The sequence below is a fragment of the Citrus clementina genome, unplaced genomic scaffold (genome assembly GCF_000493195.1).
Source record: "Citrus clementina cultivar Clemenules unplaced genomic scaffold, Citrus_clementina_v1.0 scaffold_8, whole genome shotgun sequence".
Lineage (NCBI taxonomy): Eukaryota > Viridiplantae > Streptophyta > Magnoliopsida > Sapindales > Rutaceae > Citrus > Citrus x clementina.
In genome coordinates, this window is record NW_006262022.1 from 2824578 (window position 1) to 2847723 (window position 23146).

General features: G+C 33.6%; 2 protein-coding genes across 3 annotated transcripts; one reads left to right on the forward strand and one right to left on the reverse strand.

The window, feature by feature from the left end:
- Nucleotides 1–7631: 7631 nt before the first annotated feature.
- LOC18034047 (polyadenylate-binding protein 2) lies at nt 7632–12533 on the forward strand. Its single transcript, XM_006422912.2, has 9 exons — nt 7632–7863; nt 8983–9101; nt 9635–10291; nt 10382–10459; nt 10533–10622; nt 10903–11040; nt 11246–11419; nt 11514–11717; nt 12080–12533. Exons 1-9 carry the CDS (start codon nt 7632–7634, stop codon nt 12323–12325), a joined length of 1938 nt encoding a protein of 645 aa, XP_006422975.1. The 3' UTR covers nt 12326–12533.
- Nucleotides 12534–14759: 2226 nt separating this feature from the next.
- LOC18034554 (probable E3 ubiquitin ligase SUD1) lies at nt 14760–21335 on the reverse strand. 2 transcript variants are annotated; one of them, XM_006422913.2, is made up of 9 exons: nt 20851–21335; nt 19237–19929; nt 17431–18198; nt 17132–17343; nt 16653–17036; nt 16157–16314; nt 15906–16069; nt 15645–15791; nt 14760–15541 (listed from the first exon to the last, which is right to left on the reverse strand). In XM_006422913.2, exons 1-9 carry the CDS (start codon nt 21199–21201, stop codon nt 15047–15049), a joined length of 3372 nt encoding a protein of 1123 aa, XP_006422976.2. In that variant the 5' UTR covers nt 21202–21335; the 3' UTR covers nt 14760–15046. The 2 variants fall into 2 exon arrangements, with proteins under 2 accessions (XP_006422976.2, XP_024034532.1); XM_024178764.1 differs by having other exon boundaries at nt 16157–16317.
- Between the last annotated feature and the right edge of the window lie 1811 nt (nt 21336–23146).

A 23146-nucleotide genomic window follows, 5' to 3' on the forward strand; every position in this document is an offset into this window, starting at 1 on the left:
GCATTGGCTAGATGCAAGTAGGAGAGAGGCTGCTGAAGCAACTCTTGCGCAAATTCATGCATGTTTAGTTCTACGTGGAAAATTTTGCAATTGCCAATATGAACGAAGCAAAGATGCTGAGTGAGAATGAGATGAAGAAGAAGAGTGGGAATCTCTCTCTGTTGATTCGTTAAGGATAATTTTTTTTAATTTTAAAAATGGTAATTTCATTATTATGGATTAAATCTTTGTGTTTGATGATCAACTTAAATGAAATTTTTATAAAATGAAAAATTGTACACGTGTCATCTATAGGAAATGCAACTGTACTTGGCATGACTCTTGACCTCTATGGTTACGTTCTAAAGTGAGATGCAAGTGCACTTGCACGAGTATACAGGCACATAGACCTCCAGATCAAGGTATATGGTGAAGAGAAAAGAAGCAAATTTTGAATGAATCTGATATAAAGAGGAGGTGGCAAGACATAATTACTAATGGAAGTAAACGTATTAGTGAAGAGGTGGAATTAGTTTAATAAGAGAAGTTCCTATACTTTGTATTGGTCCTTGAACAGCTCGTAGATACAGTGTCCACAAATGTATTCGTGAAAGCTTTAACAAACTTGCTTACTGAGAAAACAACATGCTCGATAAATTATAAAAAAAAATATCACAAGCCCTCATCTTGTCTAAGTAGCCTTTTAAAACTCAAAACCAATTAAGACACCATCCACCTTGTCAAGCATCATATTTTTTATTTTTTTCATAAACACCAAGTAAAATATATTCAACTCAGTATGACACAAACTAATAGGCTTTTGGTTTAGTGGAAGAATTTTTACACTCACAATGTGTGATAATAAGAGTCCGAACCTCCATAAAAGCATTATAAAGATTAGTTAATTGAGTAGAAAGCGTGAGTTCATAATTAATATAATTGAGGGAGATAGTGAGTTCATAATTGAGTGGAGATAGATTTGATGACAATAAATTTGATATATTCGATTCATTTCAACTAGGGAAAAATTTGATGACAATAAAGTTGATATATTCAATTCATTTCAACCGGAGGAAAAACTAATTTTGATCTACACTAAAAAAATCTATAAAGTTTAAGGTTTAAAAAACAAGAATTTTGTGGTGAGGCATTATTATTTTGTTGGGCCATCATTTTTGGTCAATGTTCAAATTCAATAATCAAATCCCTTGACTAATCCCTAATATATTTTTCATTTTCAATATTCTAATCTCATATATTCAAACCATAACTTGTTTGTCAATGTCTAGTATTCTAATTACTGTATTTTTTATGAAACAAAAGTATTTTTGCTCCATTGAAGTGTCAAATAATAAGCAAGTATCATTTTTTTAAATATTCATTAATATCAAAATAAATCATATCCAATTATGATGTGAGCGGGAATTAAACTCTAAAGATTAGGGGTACGGTTAGTGATTTTTTAAAATAATTTTTTTATCAAATTGATGTTTTGAAACTGTGTTTTTTACAACGTTTAAAATGCGTTTGATAGTATTTGTTACAAAAGTTTTCTAAAATAGAAATAGTTAGAACATGTTTGGTGCATTTTTTAAATGAGTTATAAACTAAAGTTCTAATTTGCCACAATAGCTAAATGCAATTTTTACTTTTTCTGTTTTCAAAAAATAAATAAAAAATATTTTTTTAATGTCGCCAAACATTCTCTAGAAAATTTTAATAATAAAAAGATTTACCTATTAAATCAACTATCACTTGCAAAATACAAGCGCAATAAACAAACTAAAAAAAAAATCATTTATTTAAGTTGCACATAATGAATTGTTTGACTTACTATTTATGTTGGGTCATACTCGTTATGAGTTGTTTTAGCTAATTATTAATGTTATTTATGCAAAAAAAAACAAGATTTTCAAATTTGTCATGTGTCAATAGTTTGTAATCAGACAATAAACTTGTAAGCTATATTTGTTTTAAATTGTTGTTGAGTTTATTATATAGATGGAAGATTTTTCATTCCACTCAATTGATAATCTCAGAGACTTCTGATTTTTAAAATGTAGTAGTTTTCTTTGGTGGGGGTGGGGGGCGTTACGCATCTTCATTCAATTTTAACGTTGGCTAAGTGCCGCCATTTATAACTTTGACAATATTGCTTAAATGCAACAATCGATTGAGAAATCTAGCTACTACAATCTTAAGATCAAAGGTGTCATTTACAAATGCACCCAACGCATTTTTTGATTGATTAATTATTTATAATGAAGTGTCAAAATTACTTTCAAATAGTTTAAAGTAATTTATTATCCGTTTTGTATTGTGTTTGATTGAAACTTGAGGATAGTCCAAAATATTTTAAAGAGATAATGATATTGTGCCATCCAAAAAAATATATATTTTTGTAATTTAAGAAATCGTAGAGAACGATTCAAATAATTAGTTAATTATCTTGTTTAAACAATCTATAAGAAAAAAAAACTATTTTTTGAATTAATTTTCCTCTCAATTGCCACTAGATTTTTCTATTCTTTTCCACAAGTGACCTACCTGGCCTGGACTTGGGTCGAACCTAAATGATGTGGGCCAAGCAATACCTTGCTTAGGATGTGGTCAGGTCGGTCCCGGCAATCACTTGATAAGCCCGGAGTTCAGCCTGAAACTTGAATTTAGGGGTGTCAAAAATACCGTCCAACCCGAACTTGGACTGGACCCAAGCTAGGTACGAGGCTAGACTAATTCCAGGCATCACTTGATAAGCATGTGGTCTGGCCCAAAACTCGAATTTTGTGTGTGTGTAATAATTATATTTATTTAACCCATCTACTACATATATCTAAAATCTTAAATATTTAAAGTTCATATTTTAATATCCAATTTCATTAAAATGAATTTAAAAATTATAAAATAAATTAAAGAATATACATATATAATATTATAAAATAAAAAATCTGGGCATAATAACTCCGATTAAAAAATCCAATCCGCTGCTGGCCTTTTTAAGCCCAGCCTAGGTGTCTAAAAAAATATGAGTAATGATACAGCCACAAACTCTTGTACAAATTTATTTTGTACAAACTGACGTGGCATGATAAGATTGGTTTAATTAAATATCACTTGGCCCACATGATTTGTTTTTATTATTTTATATTTTCATTCAACCAATGAATTAATGTCACGTCAGTTTGTACAAAATAAGTTTGTACAAGAGTTTGTAACTGTATCATTACTCAAAAAATATATCCGAGCGGAGTCCGGGCATTACCATACCCAAAACCGAGTTTTGCCATCCTTACTTAACCGACTAATTTTCAAACAACTTTATTTAACTGTTTATTTGAGTTCAACTCTTAGAGAAATAAGAGGTTAAAAAGAAAATTTAGATTTTACTCAGTTCCTTATCTTCAAAAATAAAATGAAATGAAAGAATTATACCAAGTATATTCACAATAAATTTCAATTAGGGCTTAAGGTCAGTTGAAAGGAAGCCAACGCATCGATGTCAATTCAAGAATCGGTTCATACTGAGATAGAAATTATGAAGCATTTAGTACGGTTCAAGTACTCAAAAAAAGAGAAAGATTAAAGAATATATACCTATGAACCAAATCGGTTTGGTTGGTGAATCAGGATTCAGGATTGGCTCATAAAATTTAAAATGTAAATGTATGTTAAGATTTAAACTTTTTACACTTTTTTTTTTAAATCACATCTCATACATTATTATGTGAATTGTTAAAAATAAAACTAATTTATACTTAACTGAGCAGTTTTTAAAATATTATTGTGTTAATGTACTTTTTCTTTAGAATAAAATTCACATATCCTTCACTATTTATCAATTAAACTTGCATCCACTAATAACAATAATTAACATATTAGAAACATGCATATATTATTATCTAAACCACTCGTTGATTTATACACATATGCGTGATTCACCACATTCACACCCATGATATTATTCTGCACTCCATATCATAATTTAAATAAATCTAAATCCACATACCTTTGTGCACCATTTTAAAAAGTTATTTTGCAGTGAATGGATTCGCTGTCATGGGGTTATATAATGCTTAAATGAAAAACACTATTTTATTATTTTTGATAAAAATTTTCCGTGTTCAAACTTGCCCCATTTGAACAAAATTCACATATCTGTCGTTGTTTACCAGCTAGACCAATTAACATCTATCAATATTAGGAATTAACATATTAAAAATATGCTAATTATTGTTATTTTATTTTACTATTATATTATTTTGAGTAATGATAGACATATCAAATTTTTTTAATCCTAAATTCAACCCCAAATAATAGTTTGTTAATTGATTAGTTGGTAATTATTTACAAGATTTAAATGAATTAATTGTATTATCTTTATTAACCAATTGATGAATACTACATTATTTGAGATATTTTTTGGAATAAACAATTTGGAATGTGTAGCACTACTTTATTATTTTTTCATTATTTTTGAAGAGAGAAGTGTTGTGATTGCTATTATTTTAGTAGAGAAAAAAGTTAGATTAAATAATATATATGCAAACTTTTTTTTTTTGAAGACCTTCTGAGTTTTGAGAGATGATTTTTTTTTTGGCTTTTCTATGAGTCACATAAGTGATTAAATAAGTATTTGAAAAGTTAAATTAGAAGAATTTTTTGATGATGTTGAACTCTCCATCATGGGTACGAACTTGAAAAAATAATTTCTTAAATTATTTTTATGAAAAAATTATTGTGCTTAAACTTGAAAATTGTCCCCTTTGAATAAAGTTCATATCTACCCCAATTTAAACTAATTAATACCCAGCAAAAGCATGTCTTAGACATAATAAAAATAAGAAAAATTCTATAATGCCGTGATTAAAATTATAGCATCAATGTCATGATAAATATAAAGTTTGTAAATTACACATAATATTAATAAATGAATGACAAAATAAGTAAATTAATATAAGAGTGGTAAATTAGTATTTTAAAATTGTAAATAAGACAAATATTTGCAAGAATAACATACAACTAGTAAATCAATATTAATATTTAATTTAAAAATAATTAATTTATTTAAGTAAAGAAAAAAATTACTCAACAATTGAAAACAAAAAGTTTGTATTGAAAATATATAAAACAAATAAATTGGTTTAACCATAAATTCCATATCCATGCTAGGACATTTAAAAACTTTTATTTCTCATTTTGTATTATAGTATTTGTTTACTATATAAATTAATTAAGTAAAATTAATTTTCTTAACGTGGATCAACCTCAAACAAAATAAAAAGACATTCTTTTATTTCTAGACGTATATGAAATATCAAAAAAGTGGATCCAATTTTTAGTTTTGTACATATTTTATGTAGTTTCAAACTTTACTTTTTATTTGTATTAAAAGATCATTTGGGGTTGCTATCGAGGAGATTTATAAGGATGCAAAAACACTTGTCGTACAAACAATTTTGAAAAATATATAAAAACAAATTTAAAATTTGATTTTGAGGATAAGTTTATACTTAATTAAATTTCACATGTTTCATCAGATGTGTTACATACACATAAAATTATTGAACTTAGAAATAAAAATAGTAAATATATAAGGTAATCAATATTATAGTGTTTTTTTTTACATTTGTAAGTTTTTAATTTTTTTTAGTAACTCTTATAATATTTACTTGTTTTATATTTCATTTACAAGTCTTCTATTTTATTTACATAATTTATGTGTTATTTTACATTTAATGTTGATTTAGAAGTTTTATAATACATTTTTAACTTTATATTTTGTTTATCAATAATACATTATTTTGTCACTCCTATGTTAATTTACTTGTTTTACCTTCATTTACAGGTCTTATATTTTATTTACTTAATTTATGTTTTATTTTATACTTAATGTTGATTTACAAGTTTTATGATCCATCTATAGGTTTATGTTTTATTTACCAATAATACATCATTTTACCACTCTTGTGTTAATTTACCTATTTTAAATTCTATTTATAGGTCTTACGTTTTATTTTATACTTAATATTGATTTATAAGTTTAAGGTTATATTGATAAGTTTTTTTTTTTATTTACCAATGATATATCGATTTACCACTCATTTATAATTTTACTTATTTTACCTTTCATTTACAAGTCTTATATCTATTTACATTGTTTATGTTTTATTTTATACTTAAAGTTTATTTACAAGTTTTACCTTTCATTTACAAGTTTTGTGTTCTATTTACATCATTTATGTTTTATTTTTATACTTAATGTTGATCTATAAGTTTTATGTTATATCTATAAATTTTTGTTTTATTTATCGATGATACATCAATTTACCACTCTTATGTTGATTTACTTGTTTTACCTTTTATTTACAAGTCTTATGTTTCATTTCCGCAATTTATGTTTTATTTTACACTAAATATTGATTTACAAGTTTTTTTGTTACATCTATAGGTTTTTGCCTTGTTCACTGGTAATACAATAATTTACCACTCCTATATTAATTTACTTATTTTATTTTCCATTTATAAGTCTTATGTTCTATTTTACACTTGATGTTGATTTACGTATATTATGTTAATTTTACATAACTTACGTTTCATTTACACAATTTATGTTTAATTGCGATATTTTAATCACGAAATTATAGAATAACCCTAAAAATAAACATACATAATTACTTAAACCGCCCATTAATTTTTATAAATCTGTGATTCATTCGCCCACAGTGTCATTCTGCATTCAATGTCATAATCAAAACAAATCTAACCAAAATTTTTTCTTTAAATCAACACCACATTCATTTATAAAACCCTTTCCTGATTCACAATCCTCTCAATTTCTCTTCTTCTCCTGTGTTACTCATGCTTTCACAACCTTAGGCAAGCTTTTAATCTCCTTTCAATAGCTCCCTAATTCTTCATGGTCAACATTTCAAACCCATTTTAGCGGGTAAGGTAAAAGTAAAATCCATCATTTTTACCCTTCTAGTCCAGTCACTAATCCAGTCCACCGCGTTCTCATTCATCTAAACTTTTACTGTGCACATCACGCGCTCTCTTACAGCGAGTGGCTTACGGCAACTCTCTGTACCAAACCAAACCGCAGATCTTATCTTCATCGGTTTTAACCTTTTAAACCCCCCACCTAGTTTAAAACACGTCACGTGGGCCCCACAAATCAAATCCAACGGCGAAGATCTCGTAGATTTCATCATCTTAGGGTTTTGCACTTTAAAACACTAGCTATAAGAGCCGGACAGCCTCCCAGGCTTTCCTTTCAGTGCAGTTCAGCTGCCCTCTCTTATTTACATTTCCAAAAAAGTGAAAAAAAAAAAAAACCGACCACCAACTAGTTTACCTATCTCTCACGCGCCGCCATCGTCGCCGGCGCCAACAATTCGATTATCCTTCTTTCCGCTTCCCTCTCCTCCCCTTTCTCTATCTATCTGAGAGGCAAAAACCAAAAAAAAAAAAAAAAGCTTTGAGTTGTTTTTTAATTCCGTCTTTTGTTTATTATTACTATCAATTTTAGGGTTTCTTTGGGTCCCGAAGAATAACAAGAGGAGAGGGAAGAAAAATCCCCATAAAAAGGAAAAAAAGAAAAAAGGAAAAAATTTCGAGGGAAAAAAAAGGGATTTTTTCTTTCTGTATTTGAGATGGCTCAGGTTCAAGCTCAGGGGCAGAACGTGAACGGAGGTGGGGCCAATGCGAATCAATTCGGGACGACGTCGCTTTACGTCGGGGATCTGGAGGCGAACGTGACGGATTCGCAGCTGTACGATCTGTTTAATCAAATGGGTCAAGTGGTTTCGGTTCGGGTTTGTAGGGACTTGTCGACCCGACGATCTCTCGGTTACGGCTACGTTAACTTCAGTAACGCACAGGAAGGTTAGATTTTTTGCCTTATCAAAATAATTGTAGATATTGCAAGGGTTTATTGCTTTCTGTTTTTTTTACTAATTAATTATTTTATTGTGAAATTGATTATTTAAAATATAATACTAAATGTACAAACATGGAGTAAATGATGATGATGATGATGATGTGAGAGATGTGGTAGTGTATACACTAGACGTCAGTAAGTGATTTGCATGACATATAAGCTGAGTCATAGCCTCAGTTTTTGGTGGTTGTTGAGCTTTACTTATTGAACACATAATTTTCTTCTATTGAGAATCACCAAATTGGTAAAAATTGTCTTTTTTAGTGGTTTGCTAGGTTGGTAGGTATCTTTTGCATAGTTTAGTTACTGATGCAAGCATGGCAGAAGATGCAATCAAATGGAAAAGATGGCTGTCGGTTTATTCTTGTTTTTTCACTCAATTTATATGCAAGAAATGGCAAATTTTAAAGTTTGTTCTTAGTATTCTGCCCGTTTTAGACATACTATCATCACAATATTGATATAAATTTAAGATTGTACTTGTATATGAGTTCGTCTGCTTGAGTACATGTAGTTCTGTGTAGCCAATAGCCTGAGTTTTTAAGCATTGTACCGATCTGAGTTTCCTATCATTGTTTTAGGCCATAAATGTATTTGGCTAGCAAAGGGACTTTTCCTTTTGTTCCAGAAGTTTGGAGTCTGAAAATGCAAGCAAAAACCTAGATGTGTTGCGTCAATTCCTCTAAGCGAGAGAAAGGGTTCATCATTAATGCGATTAACTTTTACATTTGCGTGATGGCAGCTCTCCAATGTTTCTTCATAAAATATCTTTGACCTCAATCTGTTTTATTTATTTATTGAATTGAAGCTTTGTCCGTATGGTATGGCTGCAGATTAAAAGAACCGTAGTCATGACAAGAATATGTAGATAGAGCATGATGATGGAATGTCATATAATATGATTTTAAAACATGACAAAGTCTAGCTTGGTTCTCAACTTCTAATTATTCATGAAAGCAGTTCCTGGATTGAATTGAGTCTGTCAGTCATGTAAATCATTTCTCAATCTAAAGAATTAATATCTGTGCATGCACCTTATCGTTTGTTTTCTGGAATTTTGACAGCTGCAAGGGCATTGGAGATGCTGAACTTCACACCTCTGAATGGAAAGCCCATTAGGGTTATGTATTCTCATCGTGACCCAAGTCTTCGCAAAAGTGGCGCAGGGAATATTTTCATTAAGGTATTCATATGTCAGTACAATCTGGTTTCTGAATCTTTTCGATCCCTGCCTTCAGAAAGATAAGGAACGGAGAAATTATACCCTTTATTTCTCATTTATACTTGGTTGGTTTTGGTGAAAAATATGTGTTGAACATAATGCAATCTGGTGAAAATTGTTTTGTATTTAAAATCCCTCATTTTTCTTTCAGAAGGGTAAGAAAAAATTTGATAGATAACCATTGGAACTATTAAGGGGGAGCATCTTAATCTTATTTATGTGAGAGTAGTGCATGTTATTGTTAGTTCTACAGCCATGGTGTTAAGATGTGAACTCTGAATCAGCTGTATCTTATGGGGAACCTTTGCCATTGTTTTCAAAAGAGGTTTTTACAGTATATCTGCATCAATTATTTTGAAATTAACTTATAAGCTCGGATAATGAAGATGCCACCAAATTGGTGGCAAATCATTTTTGTTGGTGTTAGTATGCAGTCTCCTTTTCACTTTTTGTTGTAGTAATTTACTGATTGTTCTTGTGTTTTGAACTTACAGAACCTAGATAAGGCCATTGATCACAAAGCTTTGCACGATACCTTTTCTGCTTTTGGGAACATTCTCTCTTGCAAGGTTGCTACAGACCTCAATGGTCAGTCAAAGGGCTATGGATTTGTACAATTTGACAATGAGGAGTCTGCCCAAAAAGCTATTGAGAAGTTGAACGGTATGTTATTGAATGACAAGCAAGTTTATGTTGGACATTTCCTCCGCAAGCAGGAGAGAGATACTGAGATCAACAAGAGCAAATTCACCAATGTTTATGTGAAGAACCTCTCAGAGTCAACAACTGAAGAAGATCTGCAGAAAAGTTTTGGTGAATATGGCACAATCACAAGTGCTGTTGTGATGAGGGATGGGGATGGCAAATCAAAATGCTTTGGATTTGTCAACTTTGAGAATTCGGATGATGCTGCTAGAGCAGTTGAGGCTCTTAATGGAAAGAAATTTGACGATAAGGAGTGGTATGTTGGGAAAGCCCAAAAGAAATCTGAAAGAGAACTTGAATTGAAACATCAATTTGAGCAGAATATGAAGGAAGCAGCTGACAAATTTCAGGGAGCAAACTTATATATTAAAAATTTAGATGATAGCATAGATGATGAAAAACTTAAGCAGCTGTTCTCTCCATTTGGTAGCATCACATCATGCAAGGTATGTAGCATCTTTATGATGTGATGAAGTGCTTGCATAATTTAACTCTTTCTCTTTGATGGCTGAAGCTTTATCTTGAATTTGAAATAGGTAATGCGAGACCCAAGTGGAATTAGTAGAGGATCCGGGTTTGTTGCGTTCTCAACTCCTGAAGAGGCATCTAGAGCTGTAAGTTGTTTTTGTTTCTACGCATAAGTGAGGACCTTAACATAATCTGATCAAATTTTCTCAATTTTGACAGCTTCTGGAGATGAATGGCAAGATGGTTGTCTCCAAACCGCTTTATGTTGCTCTTGCCCAACGCAAGGAAGATAGAAGAGCTAGGTTGCAGGTATGTCTACTCCAATGTCGATAAGTACTTTCAATGTTGTTGGTGATTCTATCACTATTCTTGTATAGGTCAGATGATGGAAACATAGCATATTTGATTTTGTCCCCACTTTTCCTTTCATGGTGTTTATGACAGATTGAGTTTTGCTTTTCATTGTATATATTTTCTTTTTTCTTTTCTTTCAATAATGATCCTTTTGGTGCCCATGCTTGTTCTCATTTTATCTTAGTCATATAATTACATGTATGCATTTTTGTATTGTTATCTGCTGTTTATACAGGCTCAATTTGCACAAATGAGGCCAGTTGCAATGGCTTCTACAGTCGCTCCTCGAATGCCGATGTACCCTCCTGGTGGTCCAGGTATTGGGCAACAAATATTCTATGGTCAAGGCCCGCCTGCTATGATTCCTCCTCAGGTAACCTTTTTTGACCTCTGGATATTCTCTTTATCAACATTTTAGTTGTGGAAGCTTTATTTGCTGGATTTCTTTCTTTTTCTTTTCTTTTTTAAGGTATTTTCACTGCAGGTTAATTTAGGTCTTCATTCTTATCATTTGGATTTTTAAGTGACTTATCACATTTAAACTGCTGTTCCTTATGATGCGTTTATATTTCTGTTAGCCTGGATTTGGTTATCAGCAGCAGCTTGTTCCTGGTATGAGGCCAGGTGGGGGTCCCATGCAAAATTTCTTTGTGCCGATAGCTCAGCCAGGGCAGCAGGGTCAGCGTCCTAGTGGCAGACGGGCAGCAGGCATGCAGCAGAACCAGCAGCATGTTCCAATGATGCAGCCACAGGTTGGTGATATTGTATCACTTGTTCCTCCATTTTAATTTCTTATATGTGTGCCATCTCTACTACCTTGGTATGATGGTTTTGTTTGAATAACAGATGCTTCCAAGGGGGCGTGTCTACCGCTACCCGTCAGGCCGTGGCATGCCAGATGTTTCCATGCCTGGTGTCGGAGGGATGCTACCTATTCCATATGGTGACATGGCTGCTATGCCGCTGCGTGATGCCCCTATTTCACAGCCAGTTCCCATTGGGGCTTTGGCTTCTGCCCTTGCAAATGCTTCTCCTGAGCAGCAGAGGACGGTAGGGCTTAACTTTCTCTTAATGATTTTACTCCCTTTTCTTTTTCAACCCAAAAAAAAAAAAAAAAAAACTTGTACCTCATGCCTTCAAAGTTTCTGTAAGCATGCTTGCCAAAATCTCTAGATCAAAGATTCCAACCTTTTCTGCAACCAGGGGGCCCTTTTTGCCATTGTCTATTTCTAAAAGTTCCAAATGGGAAAAATGTTAGGATTTGCTTTCTTTCTGAGTAATCCTCTCTGGCACTTTGTAATAGTCCGGGGAAGTCTGATATTTATGACTTCTTTAGAGCAGCCTAGATAATATTTTAATTCATTTTTACCAACTAAAATAACTGAGGTTTGTTTGGCATTCCAATTTTGTAGATGCTGGGAGAGAATCTCTACCCACTTGTAGAACAGCTGGAGCCTGATGCTGCAGCTAAGGTTACGGGAATGCTTTTGGAGATGGATCAGACTGAGGTTTTGCACTTGCTCGAGTCACCAGAAGCTCTGAAAGCGAAAGTGGCTGAGGCAATGGAGGTTCTGAGGAATGTTGCTCAGCAACAGCAGGCTGGTAATCCGGCTGATCAACTAGCCTCATTATCATTGAATGATAACTTGGTTTCTTAAGTTGCGAGCTGCAGTATTTCAAAAATGCTAGTTTTGAATTTATTCTAGATGTGGCTTGGTTACGGTTATAAGACTTGGGAGTGGATGATTCTATAGGCTAGGTTACTGTTTTGGTTTTGGTTTTTATTTTTATTTTTATTTTTTTGGGTTTAACTGTTGAGAGTTTCAGGATTTATTTGAGGATTTGTGACATTGAAGATTTACGATTGTTGTGTGCGCGTGCGATATTTTATTTGCTGTGTTTTGGTTATTAGCGTCCAGCTATGTTGCAACAGTGGTACGGTATCATTGTTGCTTTCAGTCATTGGATCTTGCTAATACAACTGTACAACTATAGATTTAATGGCTGGTTGCAACTGTGGTACCATACCACTGTTGCAACATAGTATTGCCCTGGTTATTATCTCAATATGAGATGTGGCAGTTGCAGCCATATCAATTGGGACCTAACCCAAGTGCTGGGATCATTGGCAGTAGTCTAGATAAAGACCAATAAGCTGCCAGTAATCTGGTCTCACTTGGACATGATCATGGTTTCAAGATCCTTTGGTAACTGAAACTTGAAACGAGAAGCCAGATGTTGAGTCACACGATAGAAATGGCTGTTGGGTCCAACTAAATCGGGTGGATTCTGATATTTTAACATTATTATCTCACTTGTGTTTTAGCTCATTAACATAATCATTGGTTTTTTTTTAAGGGAAATTTTCAACTTACTCCTAAATAAATTGACATTTTGTCCCGCATTCCCAATAAATTTGACTTATTACACTGTACATTTAAAACAATTGACATTTTGCAGCAGTCTCCAACTCCATTATTTTCTTAGTTAAGTTTAACTGTGGAGGGGTAAAATTAAAAGTTTATTCCTTAAATTAATTTTAATGGGAATTCTCTTTATTGCAATTGAAATAAAAATCTTAAAAAAATTAAAGGAAAAATAATAGTGGTAACAATGTGTCTATAACAAGAAATTTTTTTTATTGTAATTAAAATAAAATTTTTTTAAACATTAAAGGAAAATAATAGTGGTGACAAATATACATGTAACAAGAATTTTTTTTATTAAAATTGAAAAAAAATCTTTAAAAAATTAAAAGAAAAATAATAGTGATGACAATGTACATGTAATCAGAAATTTTTTTATTGCAGTTAAAATAAAAATTTTTAAAAAAATTAAAGAAAAAATAATAGCGGTGACAATGAACATGTAAGAAGAAATTTTTTTTATTGCAATTGAAAAAAAACCTTAAAAAATTAAATGAGCTAAAAATTTTATTTTTTTACATAGAGGGGTATTTTAGTCATTCAATCAAAAGTTAGACGGAGCCGTTAGAAATAATTGAAAAATTAACGGAATTGGGGGCACAGTGTAAAATGTTAATTTTTTTGGGTGCATGGTACAACAAATTAAATTTGTTAGGAATGCGGTGTAAAATATCCATTTATTTGGAGGTAGGTTGAAATTTTTATTTTTTTTAATTAAAAAAAATAAAGCGCAAGACATCAAATTAACTACTTTATAAGTTGCCTTTCGGTTTTTAATTTGAGTCTGACATATGACGGGCCTTCCCTCGGCTGGTTTTGGCTTGTACCTCGTTTTTGTTGTATCGGTGGGAGCAGATGAAGCTGACCCTATTAGGAAAAGGGTAAAGGGGTGGGGTGGCTTCAACCCAGGAGCTCCAACATTGAAGTAGGCAGCCTCAGTTAGAAGTTCCGCTCGAGTGATTTTTTAAAATAAAACCTATATGCAGATAATTAAACAAGCATTATAATTGGTGAGAGTATATTGGAAGTGTAAAATAAATAATAACTGAATTAAAGGAAAGGGTAAGCCGTAAGAATAATAATATTTTAGTTCTTCGTCTGAATTTACGGGTGCCAAATAATTGTACAAAATTGAGTGATCATTTTGTGACTAATGGAAGTTGAGCCACATATGTAGGGATAAGGACGAGACGCCAACACTTGATCTGATTGTTCTTAGCCGCCTGATTTAGCAAAACAGTTCTGGTAGTTTTGGTTCTAATTTAGCTAATGTAAGCTAGTGGGCTGATGAATCTAGTAAGATGAGGTCACGCATGCAAGCGGTGGAAAGCCACCAGTATCATCATAACGAAAGATGTTTGTCGGAGAATTTTGTGATGTTAGAACATTTTTCTTTGAAAAGTAAATGATGTACATTTATTTCTCTTTGAAAGCATATGATGTTAAAACATTGATTACTTATTTCATTTTCTGTGTCTTGTGTTTTTTGTTCTTTGGTATTGTGATTTTGTACACTTTTTGAGCTTTCTATTCAAAATTTTGATTTTGGTATTTTGACGCAATAAAAGCAGAGACTTATTTTCTTTTTATATATATAGTCAACACAACTACTAACTGTTTGGTAAGAAATATTTAGAAGCTCGAGAGAACACGGAAACAATCTTCATAAAGGTTGCAAGAAATCTTTATGGTAGGCAAAAATAAGCAGACATTGAATATTGAACATTTCACAACAATTGTTTTATATGCTAATTTCTAAGTTAATAGTTTTCTAATTGATTGATGTATTATATGCACAAGATGGACCATATCTAGAGAGCTATTGAGGGTAAACAAAGCTATCAACATAATTTTAAAACTAAGTTATCCTCCAATATTCATCTCATAATGCCATGGCCCCAAAAGGACGCACAGACTTAATACCCTATTACAAGCTGGCTGCCACCATTTGCTTCAGTGAGCCCGCCTCAGCCTCAATCCTACGTCAGCTTCTCGGTCGGATTGTATTAAACCAGTGCCGTGCGAACCTGAATTTTGCATTTCAGAGGAAGTCCCTTCATCGTTTTGCTTCTCTAGTAGATCTTCCCCAAAATTATGGAGTCTGCGGCCGATAAGATATCGGTCATCGCGTATGGAGTTGTGAAGGTTAGTGAACCAGACATGGAATCTTTTTGCGCAAAACCACAATACGCTGAAGCAGAGACATCCCAACCATGCAAACCGATAGACTGCTGAATTTACAACTAGTGGGTAACCAAGCACGGGGAATACACCTCGGGCTAGGACATAAGGTACGCATAAAGCTGTCAGTAGCTTCATTATGATCGGGAACACAATTTCACGGAGCACCCAAAGACCTTGCAGCCTTGAGAAACCATCTTCTCTCACCCTTTCGAATTTTATTCGCCAGCTTTCATCTACAAGCGGCATCATATGATCCAACATAACCTGTTAAAATAACATTGGGAAGAATCCACAATCCCTTGTTTAGAAGACATATTAAAATGTATCACAAAAGTGTGATGGAAACAAAAAGCAATAAAAGACTCACCAGCCTAGTCCAGATCTTCAGAAAGATGAGACCCAAAGCCCAATCCTGGTAAAGGAGAAAAACTGGGCTCTCATCCACGGGCACTCGCATTGGTACAATTACCAAGAGTTCAAACAGAAGCCCAATTAACACCGGAATGACAAAAATCTGGAACATAACAGCGGCAAACGGATTGAAGAGTTACAACTCCAATCATTAAAAAAAAAAAAAAAATCAATTAATAAAATCTTTTAAAAGAATAATGACCAGAATAACCCTTACCCATATTGACAATAATGCAGAGCTCTTCACGACAATACCACACCACTTCCATATTTGCTTAAACAGAATTGCTGCCCTCTTTGTTCTAACATGTTCAATGGAATATCTGGCTCCAGCCACAGCAGTCCAAATAACATAGCTTCCAATGATGAAAGCATATAGATCTAATGGAAAGACAAGAAAATATGTTAGCATTTTCATCAAAAAGCATGAAGCATGGGAACTATAAGTAACCCAATCGACAATGTTACCATTGCATTTGACGCCATGAGTAATTGGAAGCAGGGGAATGCCATTGAAGAGTGCACGCCCAAGTGAAATTGGTACAACTATTAAGGCGGAGTTAATAACAAGCAGAGTCATCCAGGCAATCACCAACAAGAGCACGATGCGAAGAACAAAGCCGTACCTGCTATAATACAATAAACAATAGAGGGTAAGCAGAAGTGTCAGAAACCAATCAATACAGTTATGACAAGAATATTGAAAATACAAAGAATTAAAAAAGAAGTCTGGGACTGGATTATGGCAGATCAAGGCGACAGGCATGGTCCTACAATGACAAGTGAAACTTTTCAATTATCAAAATAAGAACACAACTAATTTTAGGAAATTATTTTCACTTATAAATGCCTTTCAAGGGTGCACTCGACAAAACTCCAATGCCAGGAAGAAATTCAGTCGAATGTTGCTCACTGTAACATATACCCACTCGTAATGTGAAAAAACAAAGTTCCTGAAACTTACTCTGAGTCAGATTGCTCATCACCATCATACTCTTCTGAAACATTAGAGTTTCCCGATACAAGAGCGCCTCTATTTATATCATCAACAGCTGGCATTCCAATCAGGGCTCGATCAGGTCCTAATGGTATTACCTGTAGTCCATCACGTCTAATCTCAATATTTCTATCACGCCTTATGTCAATATTTCCATTCTCCTGGCCACCATTGTCCTCAGGTCTGGGCAACAAAAAGTCCGTTAGACCAAGTGCCCAGCCAACAGCTGTAAACCAATAGCGAAGAAGAGACTTGATTGTTGTGCGCAACTTAAAATGCTCAATGGCAAACGGAATGCAGATTTGAAAGAGAAGCATGTCAGCTGGTATTTCAGTAAACGGGTCGGATACACTGCATAAACAGTTATGCATTCAGCATATAAAAGATGATATATCAACAAGGAAAGAAACTGCAGCAAAAGATGCCACTGTAAAGTGTCTGCTTACGATATGTCAAGAGGAAAAATAGAAGTAGCCAAGCGCATAGCAAGTTTGACTGGCAAAAATACCAGCATCACAATCAAACTCCCATAAACTGCAACAGACAGCAGAACTCTGCGAGCATGCTTGTGTACAGGATCATCAATTAGATCACGGAATGGATTATAGTTTGGATCAGCAGGATCCCGTAGGAAGTACAGAACTCCATTACGCAGAACCTGTCAATGCAAGTGAAGAAAGGTCGTAAGAATAACACACTCAGACAACAAATCCAGAACTAAAAATGAGATGGCAAGGAGTAGTACCCCTCGAAGAAGGCTGACGAATATGCTTATCTGTAACATGTAAACAATTCCTACAACCCAATGAACCAATGAACTTGCCAAAGGAGAGACTGAGAAGAACTGAACTCTTTCAGACATTGACTTCCCAAACATCCTTATGGTGCAAACATCCAACCACCAACCACACATCAAAGGGAAAACCCCAAGTTCAATGACCAAAAGGAAAGCTACCTTAATCATGGTCATTAAATGTCTCATTGCAGCCAAGAACTGCCTAAAGAGAGATGGAATTGTCTCCGCTATAGAAGCAATACCATAAAACCTCCCCATAGTCAAAGGCTCGCCCTTGGTATACCGAATCAAAGCAACAATGCCAAGGTAGAAGAAGACTAGAGAGAATATAAACATGTATCCAATAGCAAGAGTTGTAACATCAGAAAGCCGTGATGTTCCCATCGTTGCCTCTTTCAACAGATCTGCTGAAAGTGAGGCACTTGTACTATTTGCTGCTTCAGTTATTTCACTGGCATTTCCTTTTAACACATCTGCAACTTGGCCAAGAAGACCACCTTCTTGCCCTTCGGCTGTTAAATTTGTCACAGCACTTAGTGCATTCTTCAATGTGATATTTGCTAAGGAAAGGGCCGTCTCCGTAAGTGGCATGACTGATGACAGCACTGGACCACTAGCAGAGGATAAAAGCCATGATACATGGTATAGAATAATCCGACCTAATGAGAAGGGCAGAAAGATCACAACGCCAAGGAATATCATATTGCTTGCGAGAACCTACAAAGGAGTAAAATCACTCATCATATAATGAAAATTTTCCTACCAGGTAGTCAAAAGAGGCTAAATACATATTTTATTTCTCTTGATACGAAAAGTACTAAATAGTTCTGAAAGCAATAATCCATCTTAAATGGAATATCCAAGCAAAAGTAATTAATACCTTTCTGAAAACAAAATTATGAGGTAATGAACCAAAGTCAAAATAGACAGAAATTAAATTAGATAATGGGGATTTGTTCTATCTAATTGATACTGCTGTGACTTTATTATAAAGGTTTCTTCTTTTAATTAATTACCATCCACCACACCCCTCCCCACCCGTAAATTAAATGTTTCCCCTTGGGACTTGAACGCCTGACCTCTTGCTTCCACTGCAAAAGGCCAACCAACTGGACTATCCTTCAGCAATATCTTTATCCTAATGCTTGCTCCCAATGGAGTTCAAAACTCTAATTCCACAATCAAATTTAGTTTTACTTTTGAAATAGAGCAAATGATGCTAAAACCTTTGTAAATGTCAGTTAAGTCCAATTTTTCCAGTTTCAACTGCTTTTTTTTTTTTTTTTTGGCGTTAAGTTCAGAAGCCTGTCAAGCAGATATTGGTTGGTCTAAAGAAGTCAACTTCCAAATATAACACCAAGAGCTGATGGCAAGGGGTGATAACGGTAAAATCTTAAAAAAGAAACCTAATTGACATTTAGGTCAGGTATAAGAGGTCTGAGTGCCATTTACACATTGAAAAAGGAGCTAGTAAAATAATGCAGCTTTCATCATGCCTAACACCTACTAAAAATATATCAAACAGTAAACCTAACAGCGGCAATTCATTCTAATAGGAGAACAAACGTGATATGCTTTCAATAATATGCATTCCCAGACATTTGAAAGAACCCAAGAAAAGACAGAAAGAAAAGGAGAAAGAGTTTACGGTAAAAACCATCAAGACAAATCAATTGCGCAACAGAATAAAAGAAGACAGAATTACTGATCTATAATGATAACAAGAAAATGATAAAGAACAAATGGCAGACTTACAGTAAAAGCATTTTCAACCAAATGAAAAACAGGGCCCTGCATGCCAACAAGCTCATCAAAGGGTACATCCTCTGCGCCATCAGCATCATCCAACCCATCAAACATCTGTTCAACATGAGCCTCAAGACGAGCTGCCTGCATCTCCCATCGTGCAGCAACATTTTCTGCATTCCTTCTTATCATTTGACCAGCTCCAGCAATACCTGGTGCTCCACCCGCATCTTCAGCATTTCCTTCACCAGCAAAATTCCTATTAGCTTGTCCAGGGGGTCGCCTGGCAGCACGAGCAACATTTCTGTCCCCTTCATCCTCTCTCTCAGCATCCTGTCCCCCAATCTCTCGTAAATGCCTGAAGTAATCCCTTAAAGAAGTCGCTCCAAGAAAAATAAACACAATGCTCGCAGAAAGTAAGAAACCATGCAAACAATCAGTGAGAATAACTGTAGTGGAGATATGACTCAAAAATAATCTCTGAGCTTCTCCGAAACTCCTCACAAAAGCCAACCGCCATATCCAGAATGTGATAAATGGTATGATGAGGAGCCAAACAGAAAGGACAAAACTGAGCCGTAGAAAGAATTGCAGGACATGGTAAGCTTTCATCGCCATCCCAACTATAAACTCCTGAAACGGAAGTCTTGCTGGAGCATTCTCAGCATAAACAGGGGAGAAGGAAAATGCATGTTTACAAACCTACAAAAGCACCAAGTAAACTCAGTTACAGGATTAATATCTTCACCTAGAAAATAGAACTCGTCATAAACAGAATCAAAAGATGAGTTAAAAGCAACAGCAGACAACTTCCAGCACTTGGAAACTGCAAACCAAATAAATGATATTAATGGTTGCACAGTGACAGGAAACATGACTTAAAAATAAAAATAAAAACTTCTCTATTCATTCTGGTTGTTGTCTTTGGCTTTTTGCATACATTTACAGACCTATTACAGGCTCCCTACTGACACATTTAACGTGCTAAATTTCTTGAAATACACACATACATCATACACACTTTTGCAATGTAATTTATCAAAGTCATGCAATATACTGGTCTGTATGATGCTATTCACCCCTAAATCATGATCTTAAAATCTCAATAATCAGCTGATATGAGACCCAAAGGGAAAGCCCGTCTAATCATCAAAATCACATTGCCAGAACCAATGGTAGGAACACAATTAAAATGTTATGCAGTAATAGTAAATTAAACATAAAGAATTTGCTGCTGCACATTTCTACACTATACTTTCTCCAGCAGTTATCTTCATTCTCTCATTATGGTACTCAGTCCCCTTTCATTATATCATATCAATTAAGCATTAATCTCAAAACTCGAATAAATAAAATAACAGCCAACACCAACCCACTAAAAATCCTAACTGCAACTAATTGAAATAAACCTTTTTTTCCCCCTCTTCTTCCATAAATTACATATCCAAAGAGGAATAATAAAATCTACTCGCCAAGAAAATCATACAATTCAAATATCATTAATCCCCTCAAAAGTTACATATGTTTCTCCTAATTTTCTATCCCCAACAAATGAATTTTTTTTAAAAGAAAAATGACACATTAATAAATTTTAAATTAAAAAAAAAGAAATAGAAAAAGAACCTCGCATTGACGAGCGTTACTGTGATTGAGCCACTGAAGGAGGCAATCCTGATGAACAAACTTGATACTTCCGCTACAGGCACACGGATACCGCAACGGATTCTCGGGATCTCCAGGATTCCGACAGATCCGACACACCTCCTCTTCCTCCTCCTCCTCCTCCTCTTCGATATCGAAGCCGGTCGAACTAGTCTTCTCTCTATCATCCTCCGCCCCCATCGACGCCGATTCTTCCTCTCCTCTCTTCATCGACGGCGTCGACAAAGATGGCTCGGGAGAGTTGGCCGGCAAGGAGGAGGAGAAGGAGGAGGAGGCCATGGCGCCACCCCGCGGTGACGTGGAAACGTCCATAGGAAAGAGAGCTGACTTTTGTCTCTCTGTATTCGAGGCAATATTGAATCAATGGTGGTGGACTGATGGTGATGCCGAATGGGATCTTAATTAAAACGGGGGTTGCTAGGAAGAAGGAAATTGTTGGGTACAGAATTTGAGTCCAGAATTGCCCCGGGTTCCAATTTTTATTACGGTTTTGTCGGTTACAATGTATGCGGCTGACTGGACATGACGTGGAGGTAAGGAATTGGTTCTTCAGTTTTTTAATTTTTTACTAAAATTTTATGTTTTTAAGAATAAAGGTTAAAAAAATTTTTGAAATATTTTTATTTTAAAATATTTTTTGCTTATTTAATAAATTTATTTTTTAATAATATAATTTAAAAAATTATCTTTTAAAATAATTTTATAATTTTTAATAAAAATTTTCATTAAAAATCAAACAAATAAAATTTTTTAATTAAAGTTTTATCAAAAAATTTTATTTAAATAACCTCTATTTAAAAAATTATATCAATTGAACCTAGCAGTTTGCACTTGTTGAAAAAAAAAAGCTCTTTGCAAAACAAATATATATATATATATATATATATATATATATATATATATATATATTTGCTTTAATTGTAGGTCTTTTTTTTTTCCTTCATCCTCAGGATTGCTTTATTGTAGTTAAAATGAAGTCATATCCTTTGGTCAAAGAGAATACAATTCAAGCTTAGTTACTTACTTTCGATTCGCATTGGCTGAAAATTTCAATATATGATTCCTATGGGCCTAAGAACAAGACTTTAATTTTTTGGGCTAGGCTAACCCATACACTAATCTAGCAACACACCGTTACCTTTTGTTGTGCATACCCACAATTGAAAATGATAAAATTAAGACCGGTCGATACTGAAGTTAGATAATTTTAATTTTTAAATTACACTATTAATGTGTGTGGTAAACATTTGATACTGTGAGTTGAAAGTAAAATTGATTTGATCTTTTGTCATGAAAAATTTATAATATCTTTATTATTTTTGTTAAGATTATTATTTAAAAGTCATATTTACAACACGCTATTAATTTTTATTTATAATAATAATTTTTTATAACAGTTGTAATTTAAAAAGTACAGCGTACCTCAATACCAAAGAGGACATGAATTTAATTTCTTAAAAACGACTATAAAAATGAAAAAAAAAAGAGTATTAAGTGGTAAGGAGCAATGGGCTTAGCCCGAGCTACGAAAAGCTCGTCCCAAGCCCACATCATCCAGGCCTTTCAAAAGCCCGTCCAAAATTGGACGAGCTGGGCCGGGGCATCAGCTTTTTTATTAATTATAAAATATTTTTTATTAAAAAAATAATATTTAAATTAAAGATAATCATCTAATATATAATAGAATAATAATCTAATACATAAAATATTAGTAATACAACCTAATAAAATAAAAAATACTAATATAAAAAACTAAACAAATTTAATATTTTGAGTTTTTTCTTTTTTATTTAATTAAATTTATAATTAAAAAAACTCGGACTAAGTCCGAGCTTTTATTAAGCCCTTGTCCAGACCTAACATATATGGGCTTTGTAATTTTTAAGCCCATATTTAAACCCACCCCTTTACGGGCCAAGCTTTAAGCCCTGGACTGCCGGGCTTTTTTTGCCACCCCTAATGAGCAATATGATTAGTTATATTCTCTTAATTATAGATGTAAGTAATTTATAATATCTTGTTAAATGGACCAGTTCCAATGATTACAGAAAAACCTTCATTACTAGTCATTATAGCTCAACGTGAATATATTTTTTTCGTTTGTGATTTAGCAATTCCAAAGTTTTTTTTTTAAATAAAAAAGAAATAAGAAAAATTAATCTTTTTACTTTTCATATCATAAATCTTGTTAAGAATCTTTCCACACGAAAAAGGTTTGTGGCATTGTAATAAACCTCCGATGGGTAAGAAAAATTCA

Excerpts from the sequence above, each read along its gene's own strand:
- LOC18034047 (XM_006422912.2), top strand. The coding sequence starts at position 7,632 with ATGGCTCAGGTTCAAGCTCAGGGGCAGAACGTGAACGGAGGTGGGGCC. Across the intron at positions 10,292-10,381 it reads GTAGCATCACATCATGCAAG|GTAATGCGAGACCCAAGTGG; the intron begins GTATGTAGCATC and ends AATTTGAAATAG. Across the intron at positions 11,420-11,513 it reads TTCCAATGATGCAGCCACAG|ATGCTTCCAAGGGGGCGTGT; the intron begins GTTGGTGATATT and ends TTTGAATAACAG.
- LOC18034554 (XM_024178764.1), bottom strand. The coding sequence starts at position 21,201 with ATGGACGTTTCCACGTCACCGCGGGGTGGCGCCATGGCCTCCTCCTCC. Across the intron at positions 17,344-17,430 it reads TCGTCAGCCTTCTTCGAGGG|GTTCTGCGTAATGGAGTTCT; the intron begins GTACTACTCCTT and ends TTGCATTGACAG. Across the intron at positions 15,792-15,905 it reads CTGCATTATTGTCAATATGG|ATTTTTGTCATTCCGGTGTT; the intron begins GTAAGGGTTATT and ends GTTATGTTCCAG.